The following is a 14445-nucleotide window of genomic DNA, read 5'->3' as shown; positions in this document are numbered from 1 at the left end:
AATGCAGCTTTAAAGGACCATTCTGGGTGATGCAGATCAGGTACATTTTTAATTTAATTAATTAATTTTTTTAATTTAAATCAAACCATTCAAAATGCTTGAGGACCAGACAGTCCAGGTTTGTCCATTAAATGATACAAGACCCCCATCTGCTGCACAGTGGTTTAACTGCAGCTAACAGACAAAGTGAGCAACTCCAATAGCTGAAAGATGACTGAAATATCAGGCTTGGGTAAAAGCCAAGAGATCATGACCAGGCAACATAAAAAATTTATGGTGATGGTCACAATTATCACAACATCATCACGAATGAAACTATTCAAGTGCCATGACTTCCTATTTCTAATTATTTTAAACCATATGTAAATATTTGTTTTGGTCATTACAATAATGAGTTTATCAGAGAATTTAGATATTTAGACATAAACATTTCGACATATTATAAGCCATTGAGCACTCATTTCAATTTCAAAACATGTAGTTTTCCAAACATCAGATGTTTCTAGCAAGTACCAGAACATATTTAGGATGCAACAATTGACTTTAGATCACCAATAAAACCTGTGAAGTACTGCTAAAGAGATAAGTAGTAGATACCTCAGGCTTTCAATTGGACTTCACTGCAATGAAAGTGTCAAAAATTCACTAAATCAAAACAATTATAACTGCTTAATTCTCTAAACTAAAACCTTAAAAAATATTTTATTTAACAATTATAATAAAAAATGAAATAAAAACATACAGGAAATGTCTTTAGTTTTAGTCTTTGTCGACTAAGGAGAGAATAAGGCACTTTTAAACAATTCAAATTAAACTGAAACAAGCAAACCCACTCAGTGAAACGAAAACAAAAAGTAAAAACAAAATAAAAATTAAAGCTGCAAGCAGCGATGGATGGGACCTCGCACTCCACGCAACTCGGGGCGTGCTGCGGCCGCGTTACATGCTGTCGGGGCGTGCTGCGGCCGCGCCACGTGCCGTCGTAACACGTGCGGACCACGACATGAAAATCTCACGTAAATCAGCTCAAAATCGCCACGCAGCACTTACTTCCTGTTGCCACTAGGTGGCGCTATCACTATGTGTTCAGGGTGGGACTCTTATCAGACATGTGAAGTTTGGAGCCGATTGGACAATGTAAACTCAAGTTATAGCAACTTTGTGTGTTCTGGCGGTACATCAAAGTTTGACGCCACGCCACGGACACGCCCTGTAACAAAAACTCACCACAATCAAGAAATATCATCAAGAACATGTTTTCCATTTTCTGACTAGATTTCAGCTTGATCTGATCATCCTACTAGGAGTACAACATGGAAGTATAAAAAAATGACATTTCCTTTCACCACTAGGTGGCGCTCTCACTTTTACTGAATATTATCACCTAGACGTGTTCAGGGCGGGACTCTTATCAGACATGTGAAGTTTGGAGCCGATTGGACAATGTACACTAGAGTTATAGCAAATTCGTGTTTTGTGGCGGTACATCAAAATTTCATCACATATCATCAACAATGTGTTTTGCATTTTATAAGTAAATTTCAGCTGGATCTGATCATCCTGCTAGGAGTAGAACATGAAAGTATAAAATGTGATACTTCCTGTTGCCACTAGGTGGCGCTCTCACTATTAACGAATATTATCACATAGACGTGTTCAGGGCGGGACTCTTATCAAACATGTGAAGTTTCGTTGCAGTCGGATCATGTACGCAGAAGTTATGAAGAATCCCTCTTTCATGGTGAAGGTTTGAAATTGGATGCCACGGGACGCCACGGGCACAATGTTGGACGAAAAAAACTGACTGCACTGACCAATTCTGAAGTAGATCCAATAGAACCTGTAGGAGGAGTTAGTTAAAACAGAAGCCCTGAAATGCCAAAAATGACATCACAGTGTGACATTCGTTCAAAATGGCCAACTTTGACGGCACGCCACGGACACGTTCTTCAACGTACAGTTACAAATTGAACAGCGTTCATTCAGCACCATGTTTTGACTGTACTGACCAATTTTGAAGCAGATCCGATAAATTCCCTAAGAGGAGATCGTTCAAATACAAGCCCAAAAAGTCAAAATGACCACAAAATGATGAAAATTAAAATTTTAATATCAGACTTCCTGTGGGTTTTGGGGCTTGGGTCCAAGAGGCTTTTCTGCTTCTTTTATCATGATACACATGCATAGCAATTTTCGTACATGTGGGCCTTACCTGTCTTGGGGGCTGATTCCGGGGGGCGTGGCTTAGACGTTTGGCGGCGCCCGTGCACGGGGACAATGTCATATCGGTATTTTTGCTACGTTTGAATTTTGTGGAAATTTTCATGCCATTTTGAGGATGTTGCGGGGGCCAAATATGCGGTCGAACTTCCAAAGGTATAATAATAATAATTCCTAGAGGAACAATTGGGTCTTGCACTTTCAGTGCTGATCCCTAATAAATACAAAACTATAATCAATCTAATTGGGAGATAATTGATGGGTTTTTTTGGAGGATTTGTTTCTAACAAATAATCTGTCAACAGGACGCATCCTGTCTGTTTATTGTCACAGGACTCAACAGAGGATTTAAATAGACTTTCTTACCTCAGTGCTATTGGCTGCTTGAGGAGGACAGCCAACTGTCAATCAGCTCGCCGCACACATAGCCCCGCCCCCCGCCCCCGCCCCCCGCACCTGCAGCCCGGGTCGCCTGGAGCTTCACGCGGGACAGGCAGAGGCACAACCGAGCACGAGACAGAAGTGGGCTAACTGCCAGGTAGGCTAACTTTAAACCTTTCCTGCATGGTTTTCTTTTATAGCACTTCTAGTCCAGCATTAAAGAATGAAGTGTCCTGTTCTGTTCTACTAAGATATAATATATACAATATAATACAACCAACTGCTACAATTACTTTGTCATTAACGAGTCCGGTTTCTGAATTTGCAGCTAAAACGTTCATAATAAGTTAGCTAACAGTTAAGTTACTTGTCAAGCACAGTGCAAACAGCAGTTTTAGAGGTATTAATGTAATGTTACAAGTGTTGAGCTTATTATCCCCACTGCCCAGCAAACTTTTACTGGAGTCATGTAGACAGTCAGGGCAGGTTTAAAATAGGAAAATGTTGACATGAATGGAGACACAGAAAGACAACCAGAGAGAGGTGGAGGTAATTCCTTAATTCTGTTTAAGCTTCAGTTTCTCCGTGCTGCTGCTCCCTGTAGGAGTCTGCACACTGCCAGGTCCAACAAGGCAGAGCTACACTGCCCGAGTCTATATACAGGGAAATTATTATTTGGAGACATTTGTAAATTTCCTTAACACACTCAGTTTATCCTACTGTATTGCATACATATATGTTACAGATACTGTGCCAGAGTGTAGTACTCTTAAGTACTGGGGTACTGTAGCTCTGGAGCAAGGGTCTGAGCCAGTGCATTAATTCCCTTTAAACTTAAAAGACTATTACTCAGTAAAGTACAAAGTTTTCCTTGCACAGCTTCCAGCTTTCATTAGCTGGTCTTGACACTGGTTGGTAGTAACTGTTACATGTGTAACTGTGCTGCATTGCTGTCAAGTGAATGACATTATCTCCAATTTGGTGATTCTTATGTTTTCAGATCAGTTGAAGGACTGTATTACTTCAGGGATTCATTGTTACCAAACCTAAAGTTGATTCTGAAAAGCTGAGATTTTGAAGGTACGTGATTTGCACTGTATAAAATCCCTTTCTCAAATTCACATTGTTACAACCGACTGGCCCCACATCCAAGATCACCACCTCCAGCCCTGCTATGTGAGATATTTCTCTACGCTGGGGAAGGGTTGAATCCTCAGTGAAATAAGACATATATCTTCCTAAATGTTTCTTTTTTTTTTTTTGGAAGAGATGCATTAATGTTAATTATTTCAAAGAACATCTGTGACCATAAACGTTTTCATTCAGATAAATATGAGTGTAGAGCTGTGTAAAATATTTACATGACGACATAAAGTTAATGCTTTTGAAACCACTTGGTAAAAGAATGTATGTAGGTGTTGAACACATGGTTTTCACACTGATCAGCCCACATGGTCTCTCTGTCTACAGTATAGCTGGCAAGCAGATGGCTTACACAGATTATCAGCCTCATGAGCAGATTAGCTCAGTGTGCCCACTGCTTTACTGCCTGCTTACCTGACTGACAGGCTGATAGAAACTCTACTCAGCTTTTATTTTGTAGAAAATTAATTGATTACTGACAGGCTGGCTGGCAAATGTGTTTTCCATTCATGTAGGAGATGATGTGACAGCTGACTGGATAAATAGAGAACAGTCTGACTGACAGTACGTGTGACTGGAGGTGGGTCAGATTAAGCCCACGCCTCAGGCTGACAGGCTGGACACCTTGTTTGAGGGAGTTAGGGCAGAATAACCCCTCTCCTTCAGCGTGGATGGACTCGTTTGTTAAGATGACTTGGAGCAAAATTAATCCAAGACCCTTTTCTCCCAGCTGACCTGAGGCAGTGGGTCAATAACATGTTAGGGTACTGTTTGTTTAGCTGCTGGTCTTACATGCAAGTGGTTAAAATACCTGCAACATTCAACTATCCAATCAAATACATTGCAGTAGAGAAGTATACACCAGCCACCTGGATGTTCACTCAAAGTTCTGCAAACGGTGACCTGGGAATAGAAGCAGTAAACGTGTATCTCTTTTTCTAAGAATACCCTCCTCCCCTGTGACCCCCATATACATGTTTGAACCCCGCTATTAACTCTCCTGACACACATCTATATTAAACACACAGCCTCCTTGCCTGCATACCTACAGCTGAATCTGCTGGGTGAGAAATAAAGCAAAAGACGTTGACGGTGTATTTCACATGCATCTTTATTTTGTAATAAATAACACATCAACCTTGGAATTCCTGTGATACACAGATGTTTTGTATTAAAGATCCCTGAATTTGGTTATCAAATTGCTGTTACAGTTCTGTGTCTGAGGCAGGGTGTTTTACAGTTGAACTCATTTTTATGATGGTTTAAGTTTGAACACTTAGTTAGTTGGGTATAGGGAAAAATGGCTTTCACAGGCTGAGCAGTGCTCCCTCAAGATGCGTACACTGACTTTCATGTGAATTGATGGAGTGCCCCTTTAACAAAATGAGGATGTAAACTGGGCAATATCTGATCAAAGAATAAGTTAACAAGTTTAAGAATTGTAGAATTTGGTGCCAATTTTCAGTGTACGTTTTCATATGCATTATCTTGCTGTATGAAAGTTAATACCAGCCTGAATAATATACATCAGAATCACAGTGGGATTTAAAGAATGACTTCATTAAATATATCTATTTTTAAGGTGATTTATTGTTTGCTGTAAGTTATCTAAAGCATAGCCGGCTGAAAAAACAACAACAACAAAAACAACATTTAAAACCACAACAAGGCAGATACAGGGTACACGCTGTGGACAGCTGGACCAGCAGGACTCCCCCAGCAGACAGCCCACTGACCTGCTGGATAAAAATAAAAGATTTGACCCCGTAGTATATAAAAAGCCAGAGTGCTGTAGTTCTGAATGGGAAGTCACAGATATATTCTATCTAGGTCCTGATATAGCGGCTGAATAAACATAAAAACACCATGTGATCACATTGACAGTATACTTAATATATACTGTAAACACAATACCACTTGATATATGATCACTTAAACATGTCAGCAGGAAGATTTAGGCTAAAACATGATACAGGGTTGCTTCCAAAATTATCAAAAGACTGATTGAGATTCTATATGGCAGACTGCCAGTCTGGGAGGGAAACACACACACACAGCAGCAGCTGTAGTTAAAGGAGAGTCTTGTAAATTAGGGGGTCCTGTCAGACAGTCGTCTCTTGATTTAATAGATTGACAGAGTGAGGACACGCTGCAGAGGCAGCCTTAGCAACAGTTAGCAGTAAGAATAAGTGACCACCTCCGTTGTTGTTAGAAGCTCCTCCAGGTGTTGAGCTGGGAGCAGCAGTGACAGCAACAGCTGAGGGAAGATGGAGGAGGACAGAGCAGAGAGAGAGGAGAATCAGTCAGAGTGGACAAAGGTGTGAGGCAGCATTTAGACCAGTATGACATGCTGAAACTCACTGCATGATAGTGATCATTCTCTCCTGATATCCAGTGTCCAATAGATTTAAAGGTCATTTTTTGACACAGATTTGGACTTAATTTCGTGCTCCTTCTTCTCTGGGAGATTGTTGGATCCAAAGTGCACCCCAACACGGGACTGCTGCTCCATTTTAGATAGGATGCAAGAGCTAACGTTAGCACTAGCCAGTAGTCACACTGCTTGCTGCATCTGTGTATTCCAGAAGCAGAAAGAAGAATGGATTTTTGAAAGTTGTGAATCATTTCAGAATTGTAGAAGATAAGAATTGTGAATTTTATGTGAATGTTTAAGCTGGCAGTACATTTGAAAAGCTCTGGACTCACTTATCACATGAACTAATGTTTTCTGTTAAATCCATTTGTACTGCTAGCTGTTATTATTTTTACAGTGCTGGCTGGGGGGTTAACTTTGATCGATTAATTCCTTAGTTCAACTCAGTAGTATGTCAATGTGGAACTGGAAAAAGGTGTCTGACACATTTCTCTGCTTTCTCCTTGCTCTCATTTTCTCTCTCTCTCTCTCTCTCTCCCCCCCCATTGTCTGTCCTGGAGCAGGATGGAGGAGTCTGACCTGCTGAAAGAGAGGCTACAGGCCATCACGGTAATGCTTTATCCTACTGTGCTCAAGTGAAAAACCAGTGTAGGAATTTTGCATCTCTCTGTTAATTTCACCTGTAACCCCATTTTATCGGAAACTATGGTAACAAATTTAACCGTTTGTCTTTAATGTAACAGGAGAAGCATCGCATTCAGGAACACATTAGGCGGAAGAAACTGGATCTGGACCAAGAGAAACTCAAACTGCAGCATCTAAAGGTCCACTGCACTCAGTTACACTAAAACACTGTTTATTGTGTGAATAAATCTGACAACAACACCAGATGAAGTATGTGGTAAACGGTTTAGATTATCTCATATTAGCACAAAGAATCACTGTCCATCTGTTTGTCCGCACATTATTATTCTTCCCATCACCTCTGCAGGCACTGTTACAGCACTGATTAGCTGCCATTAACGTGTACTCAGAATGAGAACAACAATCCGTTACTGAACCCTGTCTTCTGTCTTTTGAAAATCATTAGAAAAAAGCTCTGAGAGAGCAGTGGCTGCTACAGGACTCAGCTTCCCACAATGCAACAGACTCCCCACGGCAACAGAGCCTTCTCTATGACCAGCAGCAGACCAGAGCACTGCAGCTCAACATCCACAGGTAGAGAACACACAGACACACACAAACCAATGTGGGCCTGTTGCTAACCCGCACTTTCTGACCTTTAGGATAGAGATGGAGGTGGAGGCTCTGGAGAGAGAGGAGTCTATGGTTTCCACCAACGAGAGCTTCATCCTCAACAGACTGAAGGCTGTAGAGAAAAGTTCAGAGGACATTATCAAGGTACACACACACACACACACACACACACACACAGAGTCTGTCACAGCTGTATTTTTGTGCTCCCATTATGATGCTCACTGGATTGTGTCTGTCGTCTAGGAGGCCCAGGACAGCTTTGTTCCTGGTAAGTCATGGCATACTTTTTTGGATGTTTTAACCAACACCAAAGATGAATCTATGTTAAAACATTTTTACATTTCTTGTCCCACAGAGCCATTACAGGTCACCACAATGATCCCTGATGTCCCAGAATCCCCCTCTCTACCATCTAGCAAAGACTCTGAACCAAGCACACCAAGAAAGAGTGAGTTGCTTATTCCTGTAAAGTCATCCAAAGCACATTGGACCTTGCAGTTTATGGGTTTTGATGTACAAGGTTTCACATGTTTAGGGTTCACATAGTCCTGTAGTTGGATGGCAAATGGCTTAAATAAGTGAGTTGGTGAATGTTAGAAGGGGTTTCCAAGGAGATTGGTTTGCAGTTGCAAGTTTGGCTCACATCAGTGCATAGATCATTTAATTTGTCTATTTGCATCAGTGCTTATTGCTTAAGATAGAAGTAACCTGGACTGATGTTATAATGTATGCAGATATGAAATTTGGCCAACATAAACTAATATTAACATAGACTCTGTCTTCCTTCTGTGTCTCAGCTCTGTTTGCCATGGAGATCAATGTGACTAAAAACCTGTTGACAGGGGAGAGCACAGTACTTTCTACTGCAACAGTTTCTCCTGAGGAGTTGAACCAACACGCTGGGCTCAAGGTGTACGATGACGGCAGGAAGTGTGTCTATGCCATGAATTCACAAGAGGTATAATCATTGATAATAATAATACACTTCCTTTGTAGGGGTGTGATGCTCGGGTATCTCAATATTATTTTTTTTGATATTGTATTGATTTTTGTGTTTAAACCCCCAACCACTAGCATAAACCGAGGGCTATGATGTTGGATGGACATTGCATTTTATGCATATGGTGGTGTGTTCTTTATACTATAGTACACAACAGTTTTCCTAAAATGTTAGTTTTTTTAAATCGGATTTGTCAAATATAGTGTCTTGCTTACAGTATTCCAATATATTGCAGTATATTGAATCGTAAGGACCAAGTAATGCAAAAATGCAAGTTTATAAAAATTAGTTTTTAGTAGAGAAACAAAGGAAGTCACTGAGGTGGCAACTGCTCTAGAGATTGGGGGCCCTGACAGCAAATCATAGCAAGCATAGTAATGAAAAGAAATATTAACTGTCTGTCATCTACTTTTGTGTTTTCCCAGACTTTCTGCTTTTTCCATTGACTTCATATTGTGTTCTTTTCCACTTTTAGGGCTCACATGACCAGAGCCGTGCGTCTGAGCTGTCAGCCAACGAGGTGGAACAGTTGCTGAGAAGCGCAACTGTGCATCGCCAAGTAAATCACCAAAATCCCAGCAGAAGGGAGGAGCATTGCTTTTACAACCGCCAAGGTGAGAGAGACAGAATGGAGGAATGTGACCTCAGACAGCAGGGAGGACATTACGGTCGCAACCTCCTCAGGAACAACTTAACAGAGAAATACTTTAGTCGTAGGGAGAACTGGCAGAGAAAACCAGGGGCAGAGCATCACTACGGTCACCAGGAAAGCCATTACAGAGGGCAGGAAGAAAGAAATAACCAAAGCAACCTGAGGGAAGGTCATCGCCTTGGAAACCACAAGGGTTTGGAACATCACCATAGTAACCAGAAAGCTTGTCACTACAGTTCCTACCAGGCGAGAAACTGTCACAGTGTTCAAGAAGATCGGCTTGCTAGCCAACACGCCAATGGCATCATCCGAAGCAATAGTAGGGTTAATGGAAGCAGAGCCAATGGCTGCCCTCCTCCCAGATCACATGACCAGGAAGTTGTGTCTGCCTACCAACCACAGCTCTGCTACACTCCAGCCAATTATATTCCTCTTAGGGATTACATCAGCGTGGATGAAGAAGAAGTTTATTGTCCACCTTCCTATCACAGCCACGATGGAAACCAACCCACTGCTCTATACAGTGGCCCCACCCACTCTGACAGAGTCCCCTCCCCCATTTATGGAGACGACAGCCCCTACACCATTCTCAACGCCATCGAGACCACCGAGCCAATCACAGCCATCTTCATGGGTTTCCAGACGGCGCAGGACGACAGCAGGCCAGGTCAGGAGTTTGAGGGCTCCCTGAAGGCCGAGCTGGTCATCATTGAGGACAATGAAGTCAACGGCAACAACAACAGCATGAAGGAAAAGAAGAGCCACACCCAGCTCAGGGTCAATGGTTATCCAACGCAATGTTCAGCCAATGGAAACATAGGACGTGTGGAGGGAGATGGAGACAGACGGATCGAGAGACCGGTTGGACCAGGTATCAGAAAGATCCAAAAAAAACACAAAGCATGCTGTACTGTCTGCTAACTGGACTAACTAATGTTTGTGTGTCCAACACAGTAACCAGCTGTATCCGTCTGATGACTAACAAACAAAAACTGCTCTATGTCACAAGTAAAACAGTTACCATGGGGAATCATGGAGAACGCAGCTATTTAGTGTTGCAGGGGGCAACCACGGTTTGGTTCTGTGATTCATGCGTCTTCGAATCCCACGAGAGCATTTGAGAAGCAGAGCCTCTTTATAGCGTGTTGACTGCCACACGTTGATTACTTGTGTATTTTGTACTTAAAAAGTAATCTCCTCTAACCTGCTTCTGACTGATCGACTTCTGGCCTGGTGCCACAATGTTGATCTAGGGTGAAATTCTATATGGAGTCTGCATGCAGTATTTTATTTTGAAATTGACCGGCTTCTCTAAACTGTTTCTGTGTCTGACTTCCTGCCTGTGCTGTTTGACCCAAGTGGGTCGTGGCTTACATCAAAAATAGACCAAGTAGCCTCTTTGAGCTAATTGTTTTTAGTTTCATCCAACATTTTAACTTAAAGCTCACTGTATGTCTGTAAGTGTCACCACGGACATCAGCCTGACAATGCTAGCAGGCAGCTGTTTCCAGTGAGAAAGCTCTGATAAACCCACTGTACACTACCTGCTCACAACAGCACACAGACACATTTAGAGACCAGCTGGCAGAGGTGTGGGCTCGAGTCACATGACTTAAGCGCTTGGTATACTCGCCGTTCCCGACCTGTCGTGCGACAACGTGACGTCAAAATGACGTAGATTTCGCTGGCGCGCCAGGATTTTGGCCCGGTCGCTCCAGGCCGCGCACCACTCTTTTTTTTCCAGCTGAGAGTGCCAAAGCGGAAACAGGAAGATGGACGATCTGTACGATCCTTCAATGAAGGAACACAGAGATGCCCAGAGGTGCCATGAATGTTGGAAAAGAGGAGGCCATATGCCGGAAAATTTGGAACACGAACCTACGCGACCGATTTGGAAAATAAAGAAAAAAAAAAAAGTTTTTCTTCTTCTTCTAGTGCCTAGAAATAGCAAAGTCGGTAGCCTTTCCCCAGTAGCGACGCCTCTGTTCAGGAGAAGACTGCAACTAGTGTCGCGACCACAGTGCAAGTATAAATAGTTCCGGCGCTCCTGTGACGCCACATTGTCGCGCGACAGGTCGGCAACGGCGAGTATACCGAGCGCTTTAGATTTGAGTCCACTAGACTGGACTTCCCACCTCCACTTGGACTTTAACACAAATAACTCTGACCTCACTTGGACTCTTTTGACTTGAAAACATTTGATATCTTCCCCCAAACCTTATTTAGAGTGTGCCACGCATACAGCCATTTCTCCAGTCCACACTTCACTCCCAAGATCCAGTTTGTTTGAACCAATCTGACAGTTTGTTTCGTTAAATGGCATTAGATTTGGGGAAGAGCACACTATGACTTGTTTAGGACTCGGAACTCAAAGTTCCAAAGACTTGATTTGGAACCTGACTTGGGACTTGCAAAACAATGGCTTGGTTCCTCCTCTGCCTGCTGTTGAACAGGGGAGCATTTAGCAGCGAAAGAGACTGATATATTTCTCAGGTGTTCGCAGTGCTGTGAGGCGAGTGAATGTTGGACTTACATTCAGCACGTGGACAGAATCACTGCTCCGAATAAATGCTTGTGTTGCATATGTGCAGTACAATATGACAAGTACTAACTTTCTGCAGGATATAGACCTTATTTAGAACATTGTCTTAAGTAATTATGCAACACAAAATAATGAGAAGGATTTGTGTAAATATATAAAACGGTTAGTTATTAAACGTGCTCAGGGTTAGATTCCAGAGAGCTGCTGTCCTGTAGCTCCCTCTGCTGGTGTAAAGGTGCTGATGTGACCTAGTTCACAGTAATAAGCAGCTATAATAAGAAACGATGAAAACCTCTATATGCCAGCCAATGGTAAGCTCAACAGTGATTTAAAATAAGTGCTTTTGTAGTATTGTATAGCACTGTATACTGTAGTACACTGGTTTCCAAAGTAGGTTTCAGAGGCACAGAGTAGTACCCAGAAAAAAGAAAGCAAACTCATCTCAGCTGCCTGATACTGCCTCATGTTAGCCCCATAACAATATACAGGTGTGATCATTGGTTTGATTTAGCTGCACAAAACTCTTTAAATGTGGTCTGACTTTGGATCAACACAGTGTCAGACTTACAATGAAAGCCAGCAATAATGTAATGTGACACACTGTATACCTAAAACATTTGTATTCCAGTGACACGTGGTGGAAAAACTGAGGCACACTAAAATATTTACAGATTAAAAATATCTTACTGTATCATATTTAGAGAGCCTTTTATCAAATAGATTTAGTAAAGAACTTCAAATAACATGTTTGTTTTTGTTTGGACATTCTCATACTAACCTGGAGTGATTGAACTGTACATGTGTGTCTACAACATGTCAGATAATGAGCATGTGGAATGATGATGCTAATAAACCTTTGTTACTGATGGAAATGAACAGCTCGCTCTGTGTCTAATCCTCATCACAACATAACACTGTGTGACTAGGTGTGTGTGTGTGTGTGTGTGTGTGATATTAATCCTGCGTGATGTGAATCAGCTCAGATGTCCCTCACAGAGTCATGCTGGATATCAGTCTGCGTTACTTTATGTTGACACTGATGTCATCTCATTATAACACTGTACTGTGTGTGTGTGTGTGTGTGTGTGTGTGCGTGTGTGTGTGCGTGCGTGTGTGTGTGCAGGGTACATCCTGTAGCTGACAGCATCAGGTCCAATGACATTAATGACAGTACTTGTGTCATTGGCACTGACAGACAGCCAATATGAATTAGAGTACAGTGGTAGCGTTGTTGTTGTTGTGGCTGCAGGACAGAATGAGTGCACAGGTTACAGTAACACCTCCACTACCACCTCCAGCCTCCTCCAGGGAAACACACAGAGAAATCTCAACTAAAGGTCCACTCGCTTCATCAGCAGATGGATTAGCTCTGTGAGCTCAGGCTAATGAAAAGTTTGAACACTTACATTCTCAAGACAAAAGAGAAATGATGAGGACGGTGTTACTTGGTAGGAAGCTCTAGAATAAGGAAGTAACCTTGAGTTGCAGTCAGTCTCAATCTTTGTATAGTTCCATTATTCGTGTTTATGTACTTGAGTACAGTTTTGAGGTACTTTTACTTTACTTGAGTATTTCCATTTTATGCTACTTTGTACTTCTGCTCCACTACATTAAGTTTAAATCTTTAGTTACTTTACAGATTAAGATTATTGATGCAAAACCAAATCTGATGTATTATCATTGAACTGTCCAGCAGTCAATGTCAAAGTCATAAAAAAAAGTTATAAAAAAATAAACCTTTACCAGCTGCATCATTAAAGTGATGAACACTTTAATCCAATATCATCATCTTCCATCCAGATTCTGAAATAAGCCATTCTGCATAATAAGAACTTTTACTTTGGTAGCTTAAGCTTAACTTTGACTCAACATTTTAATGCAAGAATTTTACTATTATTAATTGTTTCCTGTGCAAAATGTCTCCCTAGTTTCTAGTTGTGAAGATACAGACCATGTAGAGATGTATGTGGTCTCAGTTTGGTAAGGTTACTTGGAACACTCCAAATGGTGCCATTATATACTCTGTTACACTTGATTTTTTTTTTCAATACAAACTAAAACATTGCAATATGCAACACAATGTTATAGAAAAGCTGCATTTCTACACCACAACACTCCCAAAAAAACCCAGTGAAATCACAGAGGGACTGATCAGCGTGGAAGACTAGAGCTGCAGTGTAATGCTGCTCTGCTGACTGTCGGTGTGTGTGTTGTGTGTGTCAGGTACAGAGGAATGAAGGAGGACGGCTGACCCATCTGACATGCTGGAGCTTTCAGTTGTCTCCTAGTTCTTTGTGTCCTGCTGTGATCCCTGACTGACTGCTTCAGCACCAGCCAGCTGCTCGGCCTCCACCGCTGCCTTCATATATCAGACCGTTCCAACCATTCTCTCCTCTTTCTGTGGTCCTGCTTCATTCACTGTCTCTGCCCCATTTCACAAACTGCCAAAGATAAACATTTTTCTAATATAGATGCTTTGTTCTGTGCAACCCACACTCTGTCTCTAAGATGCCTGTTGACCTTAAACATTTGACTCATTGTCTGCTTATTGATGTTGTTAAAGTTGGTGATTGTGATCTTATGAACATACCTTCAACAATAGTGATGCACTGTAGGGAAACTGGAGACATTGGAGGAGCTCGCTGGGGTCATACAGCCTGAGAGGAAGATCTGACAGACTCTACGTTGTATGTTGTTCAACTTAGCAGTAAGAGCCAGCTTTTCGGCTCCCAAACGGCTCAGCCAATAGCTGGATTTATAAATATTCTTACCTATGATTGGTATGTGTGAACATATATCACTTGAATTATTCAACGTACTAAACTGTATAAATGTTGAATAACATTAAATCATCATATGTTTATTGAACTTTCTTC

The 14445-nt window shown here is 41.7% G+C and overlaps 1 protein-coding gene across 3 annotated transcripts; it reads left to right on the top strand.

Moving 5' to 3' along the window:
- Window positions 1-2690: 2690 nt before the first annotated feature.
- palmda (palmdelphin a) lies at window positions 2691-14437 on the top strand. Of its 3 annotated transcripts, none has more exons than XM_051411570.1 (11): window positions 2691-2758; window positions 3602-3681; window positions 6682-6727; window positions 6862-6942; window positions 7209-7336; window positions 7405-7519; window positions 7619-7643; window positions 7731-7823; window positions 8173-8333; window positions 8851-9898; window positions 13793-14437. In XM_051411570.1, exons 3-11 carry the CDS (start codon window positions 6683-6685, stop codon window positions 13804-13806), a joined length of 1710 nt encoding a protein of 569 aa, XP_051267530.1. In that variant the 5' UTR covers window positions 2691-2758; window positions 3602-3681; window position 6682; the 3' UTR covers window positions 13807-14437. The 3 variants fall into 3 exon arrangements, with proteins under 3 accessions (XP_051267530.1, XP_051267531.1, XP_051267532.1); XM_051411571.1 differs by having other exon boundaries at window positions 12693-14437; XM_051411572.1 differs by lacking the exon at window positions 3602-3681 and having other exon boundaries at window positions 2710-2758.
- Window positions 14438-14445: the final 8 nt, after the last annotated feature.

Source organism: Dicentrarchus labrax, unplaced genomic scaffold (assembly GCF_905237075.1).
Source record: "Dicentrarchus labrax unplaced genomic scaffold, dlabrax2021, whole genome shotgun sequence".
In the NCBI taxonomy this organism is placed as follows: Eukaryota; Metazoa; Chordata; class Actinopteri; family Moronidae; genus Dicentrarchus; species Dicentrarchus labrax.
Note: the sequence above shows the minus strand (reverse complement) of the source record. Positions and strands in the feature narration are given on the sequence as shown.